At 37.0% G+C, this 25,254-nt stretch overlaps 1 protein-coding gene across 5 annotated transcripts in view; it reads right to left on the bottom strand.

Moving 5' to 3' along the window:
- The window catches only part of CCDC171 (coiled-coil domain containing 171), a 369,406-nt gene that overhangs the window by 241,204 nt on the left and 102,948 nt on the right, over positions 1–25,254 (bottom strand). For all 5 annotated transcript variants that reach the window (XM_057498705.1, XM_057498704.1, XM_057498703.1 and 2 more), the window contains 3 exons: positions 23,596–23,688; positions 13,885–14,045; positions 10,463–10,601 (listed from right to left, as the gene is read on the bottom strand). In XM_057498705.1, the coding sequence (XP_057354688.1) occupies positions 10,463–10,601; positions 13,885–14,045; positions 23,596–23,688 (393 nt within the window). The remainder of the gene's footprint in view (positions 1–10,462; positions 10,602–13,884; positions 14,046–23,595; positions 23,689–25,254) is intronic.

The raw sequence follows: 25,254 nt of genomic DNA, 5'->3' as shown, positions 1-25,254 counted from the left end.
GCCAGCAATCATTACTATTATATAATCAGTGAAGCCCCCCAAAGTACGGGGAAAAAATATACACTTGACCATTTTCAACCATAAGTTCTTTAGAGAATAAAATATTCTTTGAGCAAAACCTCATGAGATCTAGAATTCCCTTTTCAATATATGATCTCTCCTAGAGCTCTAACTAAATATTACTGAGTGGCAGTAAAACAAATCTCAAGAAATGATGGACTTAAAAAAACCTCATTGTAGAAAGCACAAAGCAAATCCTAATACCAATTTGAAAAGATAGCTCCCCTGCTTCAAGCAAAGCAGAAGAGTAATTACTGAAATACCCAGCTGGATCTGTTGAGCCTCTGATGGACTTTAATAAGCATGAAAACTAAGCAGTTTAAACTAGAAATTCAGTTTTACTTAGTAGTTGACTAAATCATTATTAAATCTATAGATTTTGAAATTAATAGTTCAATCTTAATCGAAACTTTAAAAGTCAAATTCAACAGTATGTAACATAGAAGATAAAAATAATTGTGTTAAATCCTTAGATATTCTATGTTGAAAATATACTCTGTAACATTAATAATAGTAATAATAATAATAATAATATACCATTCATTTGCTAATCATTATCTTTTCAATTCATACACTGAACAGGAAGAATTAAACTAATATAAAAATACAATCAAAGACATCCGGGTTCACATTTCTTAAATACCAACAAAGGACTCAACATATCCAGGTTGGACTTGCTCAAAACTATGTTCTATAGTTGTACTATATTTCTTGAAAAGGGTGGGGGAGCTACCACTTTCCAAATGGTTTTTAATACTTTGTGTATCCTGACCCAGATCATCTCTAAGGCCTCTTCTAGCTCTAAAAGGCTATGCTAAACTAACTTACAAAACTGTTATTTTTAAGTCACAAAACTTCCTGAAGCCTTTGCACATTATTAATACTACCTTGATCTCACTAGTAAACCTACAGAGGAAGATGGTTTTAATTTTCTCTTGCAATGTAAAAGACAAAATTAAGACTTGAATAATGGCCATGAACATGATTCTAACCTGGAAAACAACCTGCTACCTCAAAGGGAGAGAAAAATGACCTGTAGGTAATCTATGCTTCCCATCTTTACTCTATAAAATATTGATAGAAAATTATGTTCAAAAGAAACATAACTGTGGAAAAGACAACCAGGGTACATAGGATCATGGGATATCATTAAAACAAAGTTTCATTTCCAAAAGCAAAGGGTAAAAGCTCCCTCAAGTCATTTTCTCTTCAGTCAAAAACAATTATGAATTCAGAGCAAAAATTATAGCCAGACGTTGAGGATGCAGAACTAGAAAAATTCCATTTTTATGGTTTAGAATTTTTTTTGATAGGTACCTCTTCATGGAGAAATTTTGAAGAACACCCCACTCAAAGGCCACTAATCTATTGGGAAATATATATATACAAGAAAAAATTATTTAGGAAAAGTGATAGATGAATTTTTCATAAACAGAAAAACATTATTTAAAGTAATAGTGTTTTCAATAATCACAGATCGTGAGGTATCAGAGCAGGGCATTACAGGATACATGGAAATTTGTTAATGGAAAAGAAGGAGCATTTCAGTCAGTGTGGGTCAAAAAAAGGAATAGGCTAAACAAAAGCAAGATTTGAAAATAAAAAAGCCAAGAACAGTTTAGGAAACCAAGAATGCTCTAAAGTGGCTGAAGCAAGATAGAGGGCAATGACCAAAGAAGCTGGGAAAGTGAACATGGAGGTGAAAAGCAAAGCACCTTGGATTACATGACAAGAAGTTGGACTGCATTCTGAAAACAAGGAGACATTGATGCTTTTTTTTAAACAGGATGGTGACAAGATCAGATCAATATTCAGACAGATAAATTTGGTGATGCTGTGAAAGCTAGTTATTGGAGAATGGAGACAGAATGATCAGGTGCAAATGATTATAAAAGGGAGTTTTTAAATCACTAGATCTATTGATTATAAACCTCAGATTCCCCTTCACCTAACTAACACTGCTACGCATGCACAAAGAAAAGAAAAACACCTGAAAAAACTTTAACATTCTCGAGAGAGGGGCAGAAGATGGCGGCGTGAGTAGAGCAGCGGAAATCTCCTCCCAAAACAACATATATATATGAAAATATAACAAAGACAACCCTTCCTAGAATAAAGACCAGAGGACACAGGACAATATCCAGACCACATCCGCACCTGAGAGAACTCAGCGCCTCGCGAAGGGGGTAAGATACAAGCCCCGGCCCCGCGGGAGCCGAGCGCCCCTCCCCCCAGCTCCCAGCGGGAGAAGAACAGGCAGAGCGGGAGGGAGACGGAGCCCAGGACTGCCGAACACCCAGCCCCAGCCATCCGGGCCAGAGTGCAGGTCGCTCGATACTAGGAAAACAGGGCAGCAAGAACAGTGAGCAGGCACTGGAGGCTGGGCGACAGAGGGCATAAGAAAAGCGCGCGACCATTTTGTTTTGCTTTTTTGCTGTTTTGTTTTGGCGAGCGCTTTTTGGAAGTCTTAAAGGGATAGGGACCCCAATACTAGGGAAACTGGGTAGAAAGACCAGTGAGCAGAGGCCTGAGGCTGGGACAGGAGAATAAAGAAAAACGAACGACCACCTTTTTTTTTTTTTTTTTTAATTAAAAACTGTTTTTTTGGTTTTTTTTTATTAAAAAAATTTTTTTTCTTTTTTTTTTGGTGGGCGTTGTTTTGTTTTGGCGGGTGTTTTTTGGAAGTCTTAAAGAGGCAGGGCGGGTCACGTAATCCAGAGGTAGGGAATCCGGGATCTCTGGGCACCCTAACCCCTGGGCTGCAGGGAGCAGGGAGGCCCCTTACGGAGATAAATAGCCTCCTAGCCGCTCCTGCTCCAACGCAACTCCACCACTTTGGAGTAGCTGCCCGAGCCAGGCCACGCCCACAGCAACAGCGGAGATTAACTCCATAGCAGCCGGGCAGGAAGCAGAAACCCTGTCTGCGCGCAGCTGCGCAGCACAAGCCACTAGAGGCCGCTGTTCTCCCAGGAGAGGAGGGCCACAAACCAACAAGAAAGGAAGTCCTTCCAGCCGTCACTCGTCCCAGTTCTGCACACTATTCCTATCACCATGAAAAGGCAAAGCTACAGGCAGACAAAGATCACAGAGACAACACCAGAGAAGGAGACAGACCTAACCAGTCTCCCTGAAAAAGAATTCAAAATAAGAATCATAAACATGCTGACAGAGACGCAGAGAAATACGCAAGAGAAATGGGATGAAGTCCGGAGGGAGATCACAGATGCCAGAAAGGAGATCGCAGAAATGAAACAAACTCTGGAAGGGTTTATAAGCAGAATGGATAGAATGCAAGAGGCCATTGATGGAATTGAAATCAGAGAACAGGAACGCATAGAAGCTGACATAGAGAGAGACAAAAGGATCTCCAGGAATGAAACAATATTAAGAGAACTGTGTGACCAATACAAAAGGAACAATATCCGTATTACAGGGGTCCCAGAAGAAGAAGAGAGAGGAAAAGAGATGGTAAGTATCTTAGAAGAAATAATTGCTGAAAACTTCCCCACACTGGGGGAGGAAGTAATCGAACAGACCACGTAAATACACAGAACCCCCAACAGAAATGATCCAAGAAGGGCAACACCAAGACACATAATAATTAAAATGGCAAAGATCAAGGACAAGGAAAGAGTGTTAAAGGCAGCTAGAGATAAAAAGGTCACCTATAAAGGGAAACCCATCAGGCTAACGTCAGATTTCTCAACAGAAACCCTACAGGCCAGAAGAGAATGGCATGATATATTTAATACAATGAAACAGAAGGGCCTTGAACCAAGGATACTGTATCCAGCACGACTATCATTCAAATATGACGGTGGGATTAAACAATTCCCAGACAAACAAAAGCTGAGGGAATTTGCTTTCCACAAACCACCTCTACAGAACATCTTACAGGGACTGCTCTAGATGGGAGCACTCCTAGAAAGAGCACAGCACAAAACACCCAACATATGAAGAATCGAGGAGGAGGAACAAGAAGGGAGAGAAGAAAAGAATCTCCAGATAGTGTATATAACAGCTCAATAAGCAAGCTAAGTTAGGCAGTAAGATACTAAAGAGGCTAACCTTGAACCTTTGGTAACCACGAATTTAAAGCCTGCAATGGCAATAAGTACATATCTTTCAATAGTCACCCTAAATGTTAATGGGTTGAATGCACCAATCAAAAGACACAGAGTAAAGAATGGATAAAAAAGCAAGACCCATCTATATGCTGCTTACAAGAAACTCACCTCAAACCCAAAGACATGTACAGACTAAAAGTCAAGGGATGGAAAAACATATTTCAAGCAAACAACAGTGAGAAGAAAGCAGGGGTTGCAGTACTAATATCAGACAAAATAGACTTCAAAACAAAGAAAGTAACAAGAGATAAAGAAGGACACTACATAATGATAAAGGGCTCAGTCAAACAAGAGGATATAACCATTCTAAATATATATGCACCCAACACAGGAGCACCAGCATATGTGAAACAAATACTAACAGAACTAAAGGGGGATATAGACTGCAATGCATTCATTCTAGGAGACTTCAACACACCACTCACCCCAAAGGATAGATCCACTGGGCAGAAAATAAGTAAGGACACGGAAGCACTGAACAACACAGTAGAGCAGATGGACCTAATAGACATCTATAGAACTCTACATCCAAAAGCAGCAGGATATACATTCTTCTCAAGTGCACATGGAACATTCTCCAAAATAGACCACATACTAGGCCACAAAAAGAGCCTCAGAAAATTCCAAAAGATTGAAATCCTACCAACCAACTTTTCAGAACACAAAGGCATAAAACTAGAAATAAACTGTACAAAGAAAGCAAAGAGGCTCACAAACACATGGAGGCTTAACAACACGCTCCTAAATAATCAATGGATCAATGACCAAATCAAAATGGAGATCCAGCAATATATGGAAACAAATGACAACAACAACACTAAGCCCCAACTTCTGTGGGACACAGCAAAAGCAGTCTTAAGAGGAAAGTATATAGCAATCCAAGCATATTTAAAAAAGGAAGAGCAATCCCAAATGAATGGTCTAATGTCACAATTATCGAAATTGGAAAAAGAAGAACAGATGAGGCCTAAGGTCAGCAGAAGGAGGGACATAATAAAGATCAGAGAAGAAATAAATAAAATTGAGAAGAATAAAACAATTGCAAAAATCAATGAAACCAAGAGCTGGTTCTTCGAGAAAATAAACAAAATAGATAAGCCTCTAGCCAGACTTATTAAGAAGAAAAGAGAGTCAACACAAATCAACAGTATCAGAAACGAGAAAGGAAAAATCACGACGGACCCCACGGAAATGCAAAGAATCATTGGAGACTACTATGAAAACCTATATGCTACCAAGCTGGGAAACCTAGGAGAAATGGACAACTTCCTAGAAAAATATAAATTTCCAAGATTGACCCAGGAAGAAACAGAAAATCTAAACAGACCAATTACCAGCAACGAAATTGAAGCGGTAATCCAAAAACTACCAAAGAACAAAACCCCCGGGCCAGATGGATTTACCTCAGAATTTTATCAGACATACAGGGAAGACATAATACCCATTCTCCTTAAAGTTTTCCAAAAAATAGAGGAGGACGGGATACTCCCAAACTCATTCTATGAAGCTAACATCACCCTAATACCAAAACCAGGCAAAGACCCCACCAAAAAAGAAAACTACAGACCAATATCCCTGATGAACGTAGATGCAAAAATACTCAACAAAATATTAGCAAACCAAATTCAAAAATACATCAAAAGGATCATACACCATGACCAAGTGGTATTCATCCCAGGGATGCAATGATGGTACAACATTCGAAAGTCCATCAACATCATCCACCACATCAACAAAAAGAAAGACAAAAACCACATGATCATCTCCATAGATGCTGAAAAAGCATTTGACAAACTTCAACATCCATTCATGTTAAAAACTCTCAGCAAAATGGGAATAGAGGGCAAGTACCTCAACATAATAAAGGCCATCTATGATAAACCCACAGCCAACATTATATTGAACAGCGAGAAGCTGAAAGCATTTCCTCTGAGATCGGGAACTAGACAGGGATGCCCACTCTCTCCACTGTTATTTAACATAGTACTGGAGGTCCTAGCCACGGCAATCAGACAAAATAAAGAAATACAAGGAATCCAGATTGGTAAAGAAGAAGTGAAACTGTCACTATTTGCAGATGACATGATACTGTACATAAAAAACCCTAAAGACTCCACCCCAAAACTACTAGAACTGATATCGGAATACAGCAAAGTTGCAGGATACAAAATCAACACACAGAAATCTGTGGCTTTCCTATATACTAACAATGAACCAACAGAAAGAGAAATCAGGAAAACAACTCCATTCACAATTGCATCAAAAAAAATAAAATACCTAGGAATAAACCTAACCAAAGAAGTGAAAGACTTATACTCTGAAAACTACAAGTCACTCTTAAGAGAAATTAAAGGGGATACTAACAGATGGAAACTCATCCCTTGCTCGTGGCTAGGAAGAATTAATATCGTTAAAATGGCCATCCTGCCCAAAGCAATATACAGATTTGATGCAATCCCTATGAAACTACCAGCAACATTCTTCAATGAACTGGAACAAATAATTCAAAAATTCATATGGAAACACAAAAGACCCCGAATAGCCAAAGCAATCCTGAGAAAGAAGAATAAAGTATTGGGGATCTCACTCCCCAACTTCAAGCTCTACTATAAAGCCATAGTAATCAAGACAATTTGGTACTGGCACAAGAGCAGAGCCACAGACCAATGGAACAGACTAGAGAATCCAGACATTAACCCAGACATATATGGTCAATTAATATTTGATAAAGGAGCCATGGACATACAATGGCGAAATGACAGTCTCTTCAACAGGTGGTGCTGGCAAAACTGGACAGCTACATGTAGGAGAATGAAACTGGACCATTGTCTAACCCCATATACAAAAGTAAACTCAAAATGGATCAAAGACCTGAATGTAAGCCATGAAACCATTAAACTCTTGGAAGAAAACATAGGCGAAAACCTCTTAGACATAAACATGAGTGACCTCTTCTTGAACATATCTCCCCGGGCAAGGAAAACAACAGCAAAAATGAGTAAGTGGGACTATATTAAGCTGAAAAGCTTCTGTACAGCAAAAAACACCATCAACAGAACAAGAAGGATCCCTACAGTATGGGAGAATATATTTGAAAATGACACATCCGAGAAAGGCTTGACGTCCAGAATATATAAGGAGCTCACACGCCTCAACAAACAAAAAACAAATAACCCAATTAAAAAATGGGCAGAGGAACTGAACAGACAGTTCTCCAAAAAAGAAATACAGATGGCCAACAGACACATGAAAAGATGCTCCACATCGCTAATTATCAGAGAAATGCAAATTAAAACTACAATGAGGTATCACCTCACACCAGTAAGGATGGCTGCCATCCAAAAGACAAACAACAACAAATGTTGGCGAGGCTGTGGAGAAAGGGGAACCCTCCTACACTGCTGGTGGGAATGTAAACTAGTTCAACCATTGTGGAAAGCAGTATGGAGGTATATCAAAATGCTCAAAACAGACTTACCATTTGACCCAGGAATTGCACTCCTAGGAATTTACCCTAAGAACGCAGCAATCAAGTTTGAGAAAGACAGATGCACCCCTATGTTTATTGCAGCACTATTTACAATAGCCAAGAATTGGAAGCAACCTAAATGTCCATCAATAGATGAATGGATAAAGAAGATGTGGTACATATACACAATGGAATACTACTCAGCCATAAGAAAAGGGCAAATCCAATCATTTGCAGCAACATGGATGGAGCTGGAGGGTATTATGCTCAGTGAAACAAGCCAAGCAAAGAAAGAGAAATATCAAATGATTTCACTTATCTGTGGAATATAAGAACAAAGGAAAAACTGAAGGAACAAAACAGCAGCAGAATCACAGAACTCAAGAATGGACTAACAGGTACCAAAGGGAAAGGGACTGGGGAGGATGGGTGGGTAGGGAGGGATAAGGGGGGGAGAAGTAGAGGGGTATTAAGATTAACATACATGGGGGGTAGGAGAAAAGGGAGGGCTGTACAACACAGAGAAGGCAAGTAGTGATTCTACAACATTTTGCTATGCTGATGGACAGTGACTGTAAAAGGGTTTATAGGGGAGACCTGGTATAGGGGAGAGCCTAGTAAACATAATATTCGTCATGTAAGTGTAGATTAGTGATACCAAAAACAAAGCAGAAAAAAAAAAAAAAGGGCAGTTCCTGTGTGGTAACCTCCAACGAGTTCTACACAAGGGTTTAAAGGGCATATAAAAGTGTAGGCAAAGGGTCTGTTTGTGTTTATACAGAGGATCAAAGCCTAATTGGGCTACCCCAAAAATGAACTAAGATACGATATGAAAAAGAACTTCCAACATCTGCACTCTCTGGAAGACTCATGCCAGAAGATCATCATCAAAAAACCCCAACAAAGATCCACGCACTGCTACAGCTGTAGATGCACTCATCCCACCAGTTCCTGGACTTGCCATGGGAATGAGGAAGGAGATATCTAAGCTGGCCTGTGCATACAGTAAAACAACAAATTTGACTGGATCTATACTGTTGGAACTCAACCAAGAATTTGGAGAAGTGCAAATTGTAGCGCTCCAAACTCTTACAACTACAGACTATTTACTGTTAAAAGAACATATGGCATGTGAACAGTCCCCAGGAATGGGTTGTTTTGTCTGATTTCTCTCAGACTGTTCAAGTTCAGTTGGACAATATCCACCATATCATAGATAAGTTTTCACAAATGCCTAAGGTGCCTTAATGGTTTTCTTGGTTTCACCGGAGATGGCTGGTAATTACAGATATGCTTTGGTTATGTAAATATACTCCTATTATGTTAATGTGTGTGCGCAATTTAAGTAGTAGCTTAAAACCTATATATGCTGAAGTTACTCTACAAGAAGATATGTCAAAGAAATAATCAATCTTCCCATGTTTTCTTCCGCCTGCTACTTCTATAGCTTTTCTTCTTCCTTCCTAATTACAACCCTTAAATAGAATTCGTGCCTCATATCAAATTTACCGAGTATCATAACTCCTCCAAGTGGTAAAGATACCTCAAGACAAATGCTGGGCATAGAAGCCACAGGGCATAAATATGCAAAGAAGTAAAAAGCTAACCTTTTCAAACAATAAGGCTTCCCTCTCACTTACCAACTTCACATTTCCCTGTATGGCCCCGGAAGATGACTGGTTAGCCAGAGACGGGTAAGATTCCTCAAGGGAGGAACAACCTAAGACAGGCACAGTCGCAGGGGGGCCATCAGGTGAGAAATTGGGGATCAACAGAGGTGAGGCTTAGAACCTCACCCCCTCTGTTCTGAGAGAAATCTTCTGCATACGTGGATGTTTTATTGCCCTGGTCTAGCTTGGATTAACACATAGTCTACAGGCACACACCTGATCATCTACATTTGCTCTCTTACAACACTAAACTATGTTTTCTACCTTTATCTTGTATCTACCTACCACTTCAGCATTTTATTAAAAATAATAATAATAAAGAGAGAAATGTGGTATCCACATATAAATCAAGTATAAAAACCAAATGAGTATTCATATTTGAACTGACTGTTTAGAGTTCATAATGCATGAGCAAAACCGAAAGTTTCTGTGATGACTCCCCTTGTACTGTTCACTATGTAACTTATTCATTATGTAAGAATTTGTTCTACATGTAAGAACTTGTTTGTTATGCCTCAGAAGATTGGAGACTGATGAAAATTAGGCTTGGGGTGGATTAATGATTGTGCATTGAGCATTGACTCCCCTATACAGAATTTTATTGTTGTTAACAACCATTTGATCAATGAATATGAGAGATGCCCTCACAAAAAAAAAAAAAAAAGGACAGACTTCCAATGGTAAAATAAATAAGTAACCGGGATGTAATGTATAGCATAAGGAATATAGTCAAGATATTGTAACAGCTTCGTAGGGTGATAGCTGGAACCTAGAATTATGTATATAAATGTTCTACCACTGTGTTGTACACTTGAAACTAATGTAATGTAATACTGTGCGTCAACTACCCTTCAATAAAAAATAATTATTTAAAAAAAAAAAAAAAAACTTTAACATTCTCTAATTCAGAGTTTTCACTAATTCAGTTAGTTTTCCCATTTATTCCAAAGAAGTGAGGTTTAATTATATACATCTTTTTGCAATCACTATCTCCAGTTTCTAAATTTTATATCAATGTCACTAAAATTCCTTTCATACTAGTATCTCATGACATCTAGTGAGGAAAAAAAAACCTGTTACACATCAAATTTGACCCAATAAAGTAACTGCCATAGGGTTTTCTTTTTTATCCTTACCATTACAAGTTCTTCCTGTAATTCACTGCAACTTTTTTCATTATACTGAAGTCTCTTAGAAAGATCTGTAATTACTTTCTTCTGCTCCTCGATTTCTTCATTTAATTTCTTGTTTTTGGAGAAATACTCTCTTTCTAATCTGAAAAGTTAAAGTGTTAGAGCAGGTTTTTCAAATATGCTTTTTTCACGTCCCATTATACAGCTTAACACAAATGACAGATGTATTATTATCTATTCTGTTTTTATGCCAAAAGCCCACTTCATTTTTTCAAATGAACAGGAGCATACACTTTTATATTCTAAAGGCATAAGACCTCCCTCTCTTGTTAGCAGGTATTTCATTACGCCCAAGGCTATTAGCAAAATAGATTTGGTTGGTGCTGATTTGTTCTCACCATTATTTTTGATGAACAAAACCCACTGTAGTTCAATTAGCTCAGACACTGACTCAAGACAGAAAACAGTCCTATCAATTCAAATGCAAGTATAACATTACAAATGGAACAAACATTTTATTCCTGAATGCCCATGGAAGCGGGACTGGTGCGGTAGCGTGAAAATTCCAAATGCAAGAAAAATCAAATATCATTCACATTCACTGTAAAAACACAAGATTTTATTTTCAAAGGATTTGCCTTCTCATTTAAATTTTGCTCAGGCTGGCATTAAGCTGTATTTACATTCTTGTATGGAAGTATGATGAGAGGCAGCTTGGAAGCAGTAGTTTGATGGAGGCAGTAGTTTAAAATCTGCCACCAAATGCATCATTTCAATTCAAACTAAAGTGTTGCCACTGTTTTTAATCTGAGATCTTCCTCATAAATATAGTAGACCTGTTTCCTGTAATTTTTAAGCTGCAGTGCAGGAGATAGAGTGACTCAATATAAGGAAGTCCACACTACCTACATTTGGGTGACAATCAAATATACAGCCAATTTTTAAATGGCACATGATCTTACTCTGAACAGTCAACATTCCTTTCTCTTTAATCTGCCAACAGCCCACCCAAGGGGCAGGAGTAGGGAGGAAGTAAAGGATGGTTAATGGGAGCCCCTGGCTCTGAACTCCAATAGAGAAGAGTCAGGACTTGGAAGGTTGAGGGATTTAGGCGAGAAAGGGAAGGTGAGAAGGAAACCTCCCTTTCTTATAGTTATGACACCTTCTTTCCTACTGGATTCCCATTCTATTATTTATTTTCAGAGAGCTCAGCAAAGAATTTCAGAACAGTAACAAGCTTTTTTAATAAACAGCCATTTGAGGGCTCTGACCGAGAATGTAAACGATAATACTGCTATTAGGATACTTTTCTTATTTTTAGACTTTTAGATGATAAATTTAGAAAAATAAAGAAGCTCCTAAATATTGAGTGTAATGATATAAATATAGACTCAGTTCATTCAGTATCAAAACTTTGAATAGTATTTGTTTTAAGTTAAATTTAAATTTAAAACAGATTTTAGGATTACCATGATCTCTTTACCATTGCCCAGTACAATTGCCACATCTAAGACTTGACATACTGAAAACTCTAAAATAAAAAGGCCACTGAAAAGTTTTAGTTCCATACTGCAAGTTTTAGATACAAAAAAATTTTATAACTAGGATAATTTGATTACAAAAATATAGAACATATATATTCTATCTAAAATATGTATGATAGATATACATATTTGTTAAAAGAGCCAGTCATCAAATTCTTAGCTGAGCTCTTCTAAAATACATACTTTTTAAGTTAAAATATACAAATTTAATATTTAAATATACTTGTAATATATTTATAACTGTATAATCAAATATGTTGTATTTATATATTAAATATAAATATTTTAAATAAGTATATATAAAATGTTAACTATACATATATAATCCATCTAATATATATGTATACATATATATTGCATCTCAAATAATTCATGCAGGCATGTTCATTACTGTGCAACTGTTGACCAAAATTATAACTCTGAAAAACACACACATCTTTCTTCTGCCTTTTAGTAAGATCCTATCTAGATCTACCTGGGAGGAAACAGAAACTTAAGAACTGTAAACACAGGCAAAGTTCAGGCAGCATTTTCTCTCTAATCTCATTACCACCAACTGCTAATCAGTTCTTTCCAACAGGTAAAACCATGTCCAACCCCAAAACTTCCTGCTCCCAAAGTTGTAAATTAAAGGTATGATTTACCTCAAAGACCTAATCTGCTAAATTGCCTTTTGGGATACATTATCCAAAACTTAGTACTACTTTAAAAAATTAATACTTGAAAGTTTGTGACTCTAAAAGGTTTTAAAATATTTTTAAGAAGATTCTGAAGAAGATTCAGAAGTACAGGTAGAAAATGAATAACTTATCCAATCATCCTTCATGTCCTATCATGCCTTCTAATAGTATAGAAAATTGCAATGGAAGTGGCTGTCATATTACATAAGGGAAATGAAAGATGGGGTCATCCTAAAGGAAGGAAGAAAATTCAGTTCAGAATTACTGGTTTAAAATATTATAAACATAACTAATAAAGGTAATCAAAATTAAAAATTTTATATTTTTTCGACTTCAGTTTTTCAATAGCCATCTTTATTATTTTTGCTATTATTTAAATAATGTTTTAACTCACTCCTTAAGTGAAATGAAGTATTTTAAAGGAATCTTTGTAATAATGCTGTAAATGAAAAACAATGATCTATTTGTCATAAATAGAAAGTAATATTAAAAAAACATACAAAACTCTAATGTACCAACCTATTATCATGTCACATACCAATGGTTGTATGCATTTTGCCCTTGACTTTTTTTCTGGAAACATTGAAGAATTACAAACTTAAAGCATCTTACAGAATGTTCCAGATGGAAAGCTTTAGAATTAAAAAAGATCCTGACTCTGCCACTTACTAGCTGTGTTTCCCTGCCCTCATTAAGCCCAATTTCACATGAGTAAAACAGGGATAAAAAGAGTAGCTACCTGTAGGGTGTTACATAAATAAAATGAAGCCATACAATGCTAAGCACTAAGTGAGCCACAATGCATGCTAGCCACTAATAGCAGTATTTAGTTCTACTACTATTATTTCTGCAGTTTGAGAAAATCTCAAACATTATCTAGCTTTACATAGATCATTTTAGGTAGCATAGAAATCAAGGCCTTTAAAAATGCTGTATTACATCAGTAAATACAATACAAAAATACGTTTATACATTTACTTTCTCGTGTAAGAATTGCCTTCTGAAACTATTTAGAAGAGCCGTGACACTTCAAAATCTAAAAAAGCATTCCTTTATTTACTTACACAGGGAAGTATAGTTACGTTCTATGAAGCCCTTTACCCCATTCTATCACTGCCATTAAAAGGAACTGTATCTAAAATACTACACATTCATATTAAGACAAGTTTCATAAACCATATTCAGAGAATTTTACACTTACAAACTTAGCTTTACAAAGCTCTCCTGTGCATTATGCTTTTCTCGCTCACAGGCACTTTCAACTTCTTTGAATTCATTCTTGATTATTTCCAAATCAGCAACAGCTTCTGCATGGCTGGCCTTTTCTACCTGCAAAGCTCCTTCAAGGTCTCGAATCCGTAACTATCAGATGACAGAGAAGAAATTAAGGCAAGCTAGAAAATGTTAGTATTAATCTCAAATTGAGTAGAATACTTTACCAACAGCAGATTATCATTCATCCAAACACTTCTTTCTTTCTCCTCTGGTTTAAAAAGAAAAATAAGCAGAAGACAGTTTATTTCCTTTCTTAACATGTTTAATGGAAGGGAGATGGGGTGGAAGAACAGTTACCTGTGGAAAAGGACAGGCTGATAGGATGTAACCTGGCCCGTCAAAGTGCTTAATTTTGACCTTCTAATCCATTTGGACACCTCTTTTATAAAATGTAATAAATTAAGTGCTACTGAAAACTAAAGAGAAGTATTCTTCCCCTCTTATGAGAAATATCATTACATGAACATCATTATAGTCTAAGAAATTTAACAGATCTTTTTATTCCTAGAGATTTCTTACTGTGGAAAAGTAAAACTTTTATTATCAAGTAATACTAATTGGCTAAAATATCTTTGGGGGTAGTAATATGAATACTGGGATCTGCTTCAAAATAATGTGGTGGGGAGTAAGTAGGGATAATAGATAAAACATGATTGACCTGAGGATAAGTGTCGAAGTGATGGATGGTACTTGGGAAGTTCATTTTACTATCTCTAAACTTTTATACTTGAAGTATACTTTTGCTTAATAAAACATTTTAAAAATTAGATTCCCTGTACACATCAACAGTAGATAAACAAAGTGCATTCCCATGAAGAATAACATGTAACTGTAAAAAGGCTGCAAAACAACTTTTGAAAAGCAAGTTATCTGTGTACTGTTAATGTATATTGAAAAGAGCTAAGTCCAGATCGGGGTCTGTAGTACGCTTTATTTTGAGTAAACAAGTGGAAAAAAATGAGAGTAACTAGCAGGCAAGAGAGTAAAAGGATGGGACAGAAAGGAGTGAAAGCAAGAGTTCTCAAAAATTGTTTTGATTTTTGAACTATTCTACCTTTTCAGAAAATTAAATTAAAAATAAAACATAGTTTGCTAAAGTTCAAAAACAGAAGGGGCTGGGGGAAAAAAGCTTTACACTAGATAGAAATGGACTTTAGAACCATAAAACTCAAGTTTGAATTCTAGCTCTTCTAATTAACTTATATGACCTTTGACATACTACTACAAACCATTAAAACTCCATCAGAAAACAGTAAATATTAATAATAATAATAACATTATTAGACTATCTACAGGGTTGCTACAAAGACCAAATGAAACAATATTTAATATTAATATGCATTTAATATTAAATATAAATATATGTTATTTATTTACTAAATGTTTAGATAAATTTTGTGAAGCACTTCCTATGTGCCAGGCAATGAGATATATACAATATATAGATATATACAATAATCACGAAAATAGACAGTCTTGGCTCTTGATGAGCTGCTAGTCTTTAGGAGAGGACAGGCCACAACCAAATGTAGTAAGGAAGAGCTTGCAGTCACAGAGGCATGCACAAAGCGCCATGAAATCAGAGAGAAGCTGTCAACTCTGCATGATTCGAGTTTCCCAGGGATGGTGAAAGACAACCTGAGTTAGGAAAGATGGACTCACCAAAAAATGAGGCAACAGACAATACGGAAATGTTACATAAATTAATCTATATCAAAATAATCACTAGAATAACTATTTCTAATTACCCAAAAATATTTTGGAAAAATTGAAAATTTATTCTTGCATTAAAGGAAGGAAGGAGAACAGATAGGTAAATGCAACTCTTTAAATTTTCAAATTTGGTCTTTTTTTTTAACTTTTTTATTTTTTTATTTTGGTATCATTAATCTACAATTACATGAAGGACATTATGTTTACCAGGCTTCCCCCTTCACCAAGTCCCCCCCACATCCCCATTCACAGTCACTGTCCATCAACATAGTAAGATGCTGTAAAATCACTACTTGTCACCAAGTTCACAGTCACTGTCCTTCAACATAGTAAGATGCTGTAGAATCACTACTTGTCTTCTCTGTGTTGCACAGCCCTCCCCGTGCCCCACCAACACTATACATGCTAATCGTAATGCCCCCTTTCTTTTCTTCCCACCCTTATCCCTCCCTTCCCACCTGTCCTCCCCAGACCCTTTCCCTTTGGTAACTATTAGTCCATTCTTGGGTTCTGTGCTTCTGCTGCTGTTTTGTTCCTACAGTTTTCTTTTGTTCTTATACTCCACATATGAGTGAAATCATTTGGTACTTGTCTTTCTCCGCCTGGCTTATTTCACTGAGCATAATACCCTCTAGCTCCATCCATGTTGTTGCGAATGGTAGGATTTGTTTTTTTAGGGCTGCGTAATATTCCATTGTGTATATGTACCACTTCTTCTTTATCCAATCATCTACTGATGGACATTTAGGTTGCTTCCATTTCTTGGCTATTGTAAATACTGCTGCAATAAACATAGGGGTGCATCTGTCTTTTTCAAACTGGTCTGCTGCATTATTAGGGTAAATTCCTAGAAGTGGAATTCCTGGGTCAAATGGTATTTCTATTTTGAGCATTTTGAGGAACCTCCATACTGCTTTCCACAATGGTTTAACTAATTTACATTCCCACCAGCAGTGTAGGAGGGTTCCCCTTTCTCCACAGCCTCGCCAACATTTGTTGTTGTTTGTCTTTTGGATGGTAGCCATCCTTACTGGTGTGACGTGATATCTCATTGTGGTTTTAATTTGCATTTCTCTGATGACAAGCAATGTGGAGCATCTTTTCATGTGTCTGTTGGCCATCTGAATTTCTTCTTTAGAGCACTGTCTATTCAGCTCCTCTGCCCATTTTTTAATTGGATTATTTGCTTTTTGTTTGTTGAGGTGGGTGAGCTCTTTATGTATTTTGGATGTCAACCCTTTATCAGATATGTCATTTTCGAATATATTCTCCCATACTGTAGGATACCTTTTTTTGTTCTATTGATGGTGTCCTTTGCTGTACAGAAGCTTTTCAGCTTGATATAGTCCCATTTGTTCATTTTTGCATTTGTTTCCCTTGCCCGGGGAGATATGTTCAAGAAGAGGTCACTCATGTTTATGTCTAAGAGATTTTTGCCTATGTTTTTTTCTAAGAGTTTTATGGTTTCATGACTTACATTCAAGTCTTTGATCCATTTCGAATTTACTTTTGTGTATGGGGTTAGACAGTGATCCAGTTTCATTCTCCTACATGTAGCTGTCCAGTTTTGCCAGCACCATCTGTTGAAGAGACTGTCATTTCTCCATTGTATGTCCATGGCCCCTTTATAGAATATTAGTTGACCATATATGTTTGGGTTAATGTTTGGAGTCTCTATTCTGTTCCATTGGTCTGTGGCTCTGTTCTTGTGCCAGTACCAAATTGTCTTGATTACTGTGGCTTTGTAGTAGAGCTTGAAGTTGGGGAGTGAGATCCCACCCACTTTATTCTTCCTTCTCAGGATTGCTTTGGGTATTCGGGGTCTTTGGTGTTTCCATATGAATTTTTGAACTATTTGCTCCAGTTCATTGAAGAAAGCTGTTGGTAATTTCATAGGGAGTGCATCGAATCTGTATATTGCTTTGGGCAGGATGGCCATTTTGATGATACTAATTCTTCCTAGCCAAGAGCATGAGATGAGTTTCTATTTGTTAGTGACCTCTTTAATTTCTCTTAAGAGTGTCTTATAGTTTTCAGGGTATAGTGGTTCCTTGGTTAGGTTTATTCCTAGGTATTTTATTCTTTTTGATGCAGTTGTGAATGGAATTGTCTTCCTGATTCCTCTTTCTATTAGTTTATTGTTAGTGTATAGGAAAGCCACAGATTTCTGTGTGTTGATTTTGTATCCTGCAACTTTGAAGAATTCCGATATTAGCTCTAGTAGTTTCAGAGTGGAGTCTTTAGGGTTTTTTATGTACAATATCATGGCATCTGCAAATAGGGACAGTTTAACATCTTCTTTACCAATCTGGATTCCTTGTATTTCTTTGTTTTGTCTAACTGCCATGGCTAGGACCTCCAGTACTATGTTGAATAACAGTGGGGATAGTGGGCATCCCGGGATAGTGGGCATCCCTGTCTTGTTCCCGATCGCAGAGGAAAAGCTTTCAGCTTTTCACTGTTCAGTATGATGTTGGCTGTGGGTTTATCATATATGGCCTTTATTATGTTGAGGTACTTGCCCTCTATACCCATTTTGTTGAGAGTTTTTATCATGAATGGATGTTGAATTTTATTGAATGCTTTTTCAGCATCTATGGAGATGATCGTGTGGTTTTGTCTTTCTTTCTGTTGATGTGGTGGATGATGTTGATGGATTTTTGAATGTTGTACCATCCTTGCATCCCTGGGATGAATCCCACTTGGTCATGGTGTACGATCCTTTTGATGTATTTTTGAATTCGGTTTGCTAATATTTTGTTGAGTATTTTTGCATCTACGTTCATCAGGGATATTGGTCTCTAGTTTTCTTTTTTGGTGGGGTCTTTGCCTGGTTTTGGTATTAGGGTGATGTTGGCTTCATAGAATGACTTTGGGTGTTTTCCCTCCGCTTCTATTTTTTGGAAAACTTTAAGGAGAATGGGTATTATGTCTTCTCTGTATGTCTGATAAAATTCCGAGGTAAATCCATCTGGCCTGGGGGTTTTTTCTTGGGTAGTTTTTTGATAACCGCTTCAATTTCATTGATGGTAATTGGTCTGTTTAGATTTTCTGTTTCTTTCTGGGTCAGTCTTGGAAGGTTGTATTTTTCTAGGAAGTTGTCCATTTCTCCTAGGTTTCCCAGCTTGTTAGCATATAGGTTTTCATAGTATTCTCTAATAATTCTTTGTATTTCTGTGGGGTCCGTCGTGATTTTTCCTTTCTCATTTCTGATACTGTTGATTTGTGTTGACTCTCTTTTCCTCTTAATAAGTCTGGGTAGAGGCTTATCTATTTTGTTTATTTTCTCGAAGAATCAGCTCTTGGTTTCATTGATTTTTGCTAGTGTTTTATTCTTCTCAATTTTATTTATTTCTCCTCTGATCTTTATTATGTCCCTCCTTCTGCTGACCTCAGGCTTCATTTGTTCTTCTTTTTCCAATTTCGATAATTGTGACATTAGAGCATTCATTTGGATTTTTCTTCCTTCTTTAAATATGCCTGGATTGCTATATACTTTCCTCTTAAGACTGCTTTTGCTGTATGCCAGAGTAGTTGGGGCTTTGTGTTGTTGTTGTCGTTTGTTTCCATATATTGCTGGATCTCCATTTTGATTTGGTCATTGATCCATTGATTATTTAGGAGCGTGTTGTTAAGCCTCCATGTGTTTGTGAGCCTTTTTGTTTTCTTTGTACAGTTTATTTCTAGATTTATGCCTTTGTGGTCTGAAAAGTTGGTTGGTAGGATTTCTATCTTTTGGAATTTACTGAGGCTCTTTTTGTGGCCTAATATGTGATCTATCCTGGAGAATGTTCCATGTGCACTTGAGAAGAATGTGTATCCTGTTGCTTTTTGGATGTAGAGTTCTGTAGATGTCTGTTAGGTCCATCTGTTCTGGTGTGTTGTTCAGTGTCTCTGTGTCCTTACTTATTTTCTGTCTGGTGGATCTGTCCTTTGGAGTGAGTGGTGTGTTGAACTCTTCCAGAATGAATGCATTGCATTCTATTTCTTCCTTTAGTTCTGTTAGTATTTGTTTCACATATGTTGGTGCTCCTGTATTGGGTGCATATATATTTATAATGGTTATATCCTCTTGTTGGACTGAGCCCTTTATCATTATGTGATGTCCTTCTTTAGCTTTTGTTACTTTCTTTGTTTTGAAGTCTGTTTTGTCTGATCCTAGTACTGCAACACATGCTTTTTTCTCTCTGTTGTTTGCATGAAATATCTTTTTCCATCCCTTGACTTTAACTCTGTGCATGTCTTTGGGTTTGAGGTGAGTCTCTTGTAAAGAGCATAAGGATGGTTCTTGCTTTTTTATCCATTCTATTACTGTGTGTCTTTTGATTGGTGCATTCAGTCCATTTACATTTAGGGTGATTATTGAAAGGTATGTACTTATTGCTATTGCAGGCTTTAAGTTTGTGGTTACCAAAGGTTCAGGGTTAACTTCTTTACTATCTTACTGTCTAACTTAACTCGTTTATTGAGCTATTATAAACACGGTCTGATGATTCTTTATTTCTCTCCCTTCTTATTCCTCCTCCTCCCTTCTTCATTTGTTGGGTGTTTTGTTCTGTGCTCTTTTTAGGAGTGCTCCCATCTAGAGCAGTCCCTGTAAGATGCCCTGTAGAGGTGGTTTGTGGGAGGCAAATTCCCTCAACTTTTGCTTGTCTGGGAATTGTTTAATCCCTCCTTCATATTTAAATGATAATCGTGCTGGATACAGTAGTCTTGGTTCGAGGCCCTTCTGTTTCATTGCATTAAATATATCATGCCATTCTCTTCTGGCCTGTATGGTTTCTGTTGAGAAGTCTGATGATAGCCTGATGGGTTTTCCTTTGTAGGTAACCTTTTTTTCTCTCGGCTGCCTTTAATATTTTGTCCTTGTCTTTGATCTTTGCCATTTTATGTGTCTTGGTGTTGCCCTCCTTGGATCCCTTGTCATGGGAGTTCTGTGTACCTCTGTGGTCTGAGAGGCCATTTCCTCCCCTAGTTTGGGGAAGTTTTCAGCAATTATTTCTTCAAAGATACTTTCTATCCCTTTTTTTCTCTCTTCTTCTTCTTCTGGTACCCCTATAATGCGGATATTGTTCCGTTTCGATTGGTCACTCAGCTCTCTTAGAATTCTTTCATTCCTGGAGATCCTTTTATCTCTCTCTGAATCAGCTTCTCTGCATTCCTGTTCTCTGTTTTCTAGTCCATTAATGGTCTCTTGCATCTCACCCATTCTGTTTTGAAGTCTTTCCAGAGCTTGTTTTATTTCTGTATTCTCCTTCCTTAGTTCTTGCATATTTCTCTGCAAGTCCATCAGCCTGGTTATGACTTTTGTTTTGAATTCTTTTTCAGGAAGACTAGTTAAATCTATCTCCCCAGGTTCCTTCTCAGGGGAAGATGTAGCAGATGCCAAAGCTGTCTGGGTTAGTCTTGTCTGGATCACATTTTTTTGTCTTTTCATGTTGATAGGTGCAGTGGAGTGCTATTGATGCATCTATCAGCTTTCCACTTGGCTCCTGGCCTTTCTTTACTGGGACAACTGCGACCCCTAGTGGCTTGTGTTGGGCAATTGTGTGTAGACTGGGTCTTTTTGTCTTGCCCGGCTGGTATGGAGGAAGCTCCCTTGCTGAGGGCGTGGCCAGTCTCAGGCTGCTTCTCTGCTATGGCAGGGCCCCGGAGGGGTAATGGATGGGGGTGCTGTTTGGCTGTTTACCTCCATGAGGGGTCTCAGAGCTGTGCCCAGAGATCCCTGGAATTTCCAGCTGCTGGACTGTGACCTGGGATGTTTCCGTCCAGCTGTGGCGTCCCTGTCCCTTTAAGACTTTCAAAAAGCACTTGCTTTTCTGTGTCACAGGGGCATCGGCTCAGGACCCGCTCAGAGGTCTTGCTGTCCTGTTTCCCTAGCTTCCAGCCCTCCACGCATGCACTGTGTCTGCACTCTGGTCCAGATGGCTGGGGCTGGGTGTTCAGCAGTCCTGGGCTCCCTCTCCCTCCCCACTCCGACTCCTCTCCTCCTGCCGGGAGCTGAGGTGAGGGGTGCTCGGGTCCCACCGGGCCAGGGCTTGTATCTTACTCCTTTCACCAGGCGCTGGGCTCTCTCAGGTGTGGATGTAGTATGGCTGTTGTCCTGTGTCTTCTGGTCTCTCTTTTAGGATTATCTGTATTTGTTGTATTTTCAAAAATATATATGTTTTTGGGAGGAGATTCCCACTGTCCTACTCATGCCACCATCTTGGCTCCACCTCTCAAATTTGGTCTTTTTAAACTTTATTCTTTGCTGTTTTGCTTAAATCCAACATTAGTAAGTAAAACAATAAATTTAAGAAACATTTCCTTCTGTCTGCATTGCTATCCTCTTTCAGAAAATAAGCACACTCAATCACAATGGTAAACCAATCCAAATGAAAGAAAAGTAGACTTCAAGCTAACAATTCTGAGGCAACTCTTTTGACACTACTTTCTCATTTTTATGACACAGTACCCAAACAAATTTAGTAACCGAATACTTTAAACATAAATTTAACTACAGTTTATACAGATAAAATGATTAATTACAACCATTTAGTAGTCTCATTGCTTTTAAACTAGTCTGAAATTGAATTTTACAAGGTGTACCTCACTGAAAATATTTGTCAGTATTTATAGATATGGGGTTCAAATATAAACTTTTGCTTTTTTTCTAGGGCACAGCACAAAGGCGGATAAATTTCCAACTATACAAGCCAAAAATGTACATGTAGTAATTTTCAATATACCTCTCAACTATATATTCCCAGAGATACATTGTAACAATAATGAAAAACTTAATTTTGAATTATACTTCTCTCATGAATTTAAGACTTCAAACTTACTGTTTATTGATGCCATTTTGTGTGACCCAATAATTTTTTTTTAAAGTTTGATTCACACAAATTTGCTGGACATACAGACACACTCAAATGCATGAGTTCAGTCTGAGAAATTTGCAGGTGAAAGAGGTATTTCATTCAATATAAAAGTAAAAAACTTTTAAGTAAAATTCTTACAAACTTAGTTGCATCTTACATTAAGACCTGTTTAGACAATTAGATAAATTCTATTAAATAAAATTTGGTGCAGGAAAAAAGTCTAAGTTTTTAAAAAATCCAAATTAAATTAAGAGAATTGATATATGGAACTTTACATAAAACTTTATTTGCAACAGACTATGGGTTAACTTGATCCATGGGCAATAGTTTTGCCAACCTCCAGTAAATAGGCCTTCACTTCTCTTAGATGTTCCTTCTCATTCTCTGAGACCTAAAGAAAGAACACTTTCCTTAGGATGCCTTCATTTACTTCCCCTCTCAGATTTAATCCTTCTCTTTATTATGCTCCCACAGTGTTTCAGTATTTAATATTTCTATCTATACATGTACCTATATCTATATATCTATAGATGTATGGATATATAGTGTTTCTGGTAATGGAATATAAGATCCTTCGCCTTTATACAGTTCTTAATATAGTGATAGGTGATGTGCATAGGACAGACACTCATGAAAATTAAGATGCATATTTTTTAAGTGTTTTCAGAAAGAAATTCACCCTGTGGCTGTTGATAAAAAGAACACTCTGATCAGTAATTCTTTCTGTAATGGGCCAAATGGTACATAATTTGGACTTTGCGGGCCGTAAGGTCTCTATTGCAGCTACTATACTTCACTGCTGCAGCACAAAAGCCACCATAGACAAGAGAAAATTTTCATAACAGGCAATGAGTGAGATTTGGCCTGTGGGCTGTAGTGTGCCAACTCCCCCAATTTAGTACAGACTATCCTCAACTATATCCTTACAGTAGACAGAATAATGCATGTCTGACAACAATATGCTAGTCATTCTAACCACACACCTTAGTTCTCTGAATATAATGCTGTTTTACCCAGCTTAATAAAGTCCATACAAAAGAAAAAACATGTTTACATTTTACCTGAATAATTTCAGAATTAAATTTTGATTCCAAATGTGCTGCTCTTTCTGCTTCAATATTTTCTTCTAATTTCCTCACTCGTAGAGTAGTTGCCTGAAACAAATTAAAAGTTTAAACTCATAACATTGGTATTTATAGTAGATACATATTTTTTACTTTACAGGAGCATAAAAGTCGTGTTAAAAAGACACATAAAAATTATACTTGTGAAAAATGCTCCAGAACATTTTCTTTTTTATTAACATATAATTTAAAAAACTAGACACACTGAAAATGTATAATTTGATAAGCCTTGTATATATACATCCCCAAACCACTGCAATAATCAATATGGAAAATATTTCCAGTCCTCCTAAAAGATTTCTTATGTGCCTTGGTAACTTCTTTATCCAGTCCTCCTCACCTCAAGTAACCATTGATCTGCTTTTTGTCACTATAGATCAATTTGAATTTTCTGGAATTTCATATAAATTGGATCATATAGTATATACTCTTTATTGTATGGCTTCTTTCTCCCAGCATAATTATTTTGAGATTTAAACACATGGTTACATGTATCAACAGTCCATTCCTCTTTATTGTTAGTGTTCTACTGTGCTGACACACCACAACGGTTTATCTGTTCACCTGTGGATGGACACCTGGGTTGTTTCCATTCAGGCTATTATAAATGGAACTGCCATGAGCATTTATGTACAGGTCTTTATATGGACATATACATTCATATTTTTGGGGTAGAATGAAGGGTAGAATGACTCGGTCAAATGGTAGATGTATGTTTAATGCATTATACAACTGCCAAACTGTTTTCCAAACTGTTTCCAATTTTATGTATCCTCACCAACACTTGCCATGGCCATTTTTTTGTTTTCTTTGTTTTATTTTGTTTTCTCTGGTTAGCTATTCAAATAGGCAGGTAATGGTATCTCACTTTAGTTTCAATTTCCATTTCCCTAATGACTAATGACACTGAACATCTTTTCATGTATTTATTTATCATCTGTATCTTCTTTGGTGAAGAATCTGCTCAAATCTTTTCTCCACTTTTTAATTGGGTTGTTTTCTTATTATTGAGTTTTAAGAGTTCATTATATAATATAGCTACATGTAATTTACAAATATTTACTCCCAGTCTACAGCCCATCTTTTCATTCTCTTAAGAGTGTCTTTCACAAAGCACAAGTTTTCATTAAAGCCTAATGTATCGATTTCTTCAGGCAGGAGTCAGCTTCTGGCCAGAATCAGAAGTCAAGAGCTTCATCTTGAAAGTTATTTTTGTTGAAAAATGCAACCATGGGAAGCACTGGATTCCTAGTTCCAAGGAGGGAACTAGTCATGACCAAAAGCCTGTTAGAGGTTAGGCAAGTAGGGCTATGGAAACATTTAGCTGCATGTCTCAGGATAACAGTAGGAAAAAAGCCATGCCTGGAGTTCTGTCTGCCAAATATAGACAGTTCAGTAGTGATGGGTTCATTGTATACTATTCTCTATGCTTTGATGTATGACTGAAATTTTCTATATTTGAATTATTTTTAAATAGCAACAAAACCAAAGGTATTAAAGTTAATGAGGAAGTATGGTGCTGATATCATTATTTACCCAACAAAATTATATTTTAACAACAAAAGATCATTAGAATGAATTAAGCCATTCCTACTT

Source organism: Manis pentadactyla, chromosome 3 (assembly GCF_030020395.1).
Source record: "Manis pentadactyla isolate mManPen7 chromosome 3, mManPen7.hap1, whole genome shotgun sequence".
Lineage (NCBI taxonomy): Eukaryota > Metazoa > Chordata > Mammalia > Pholidota > Manidae > Manis > Manis pentadactyla.
The sequence above is the reverse complement of the archived record's forward strand: the minus strand, read 5'-3'. Positions and strand labels throughout refer to the sequence as shown.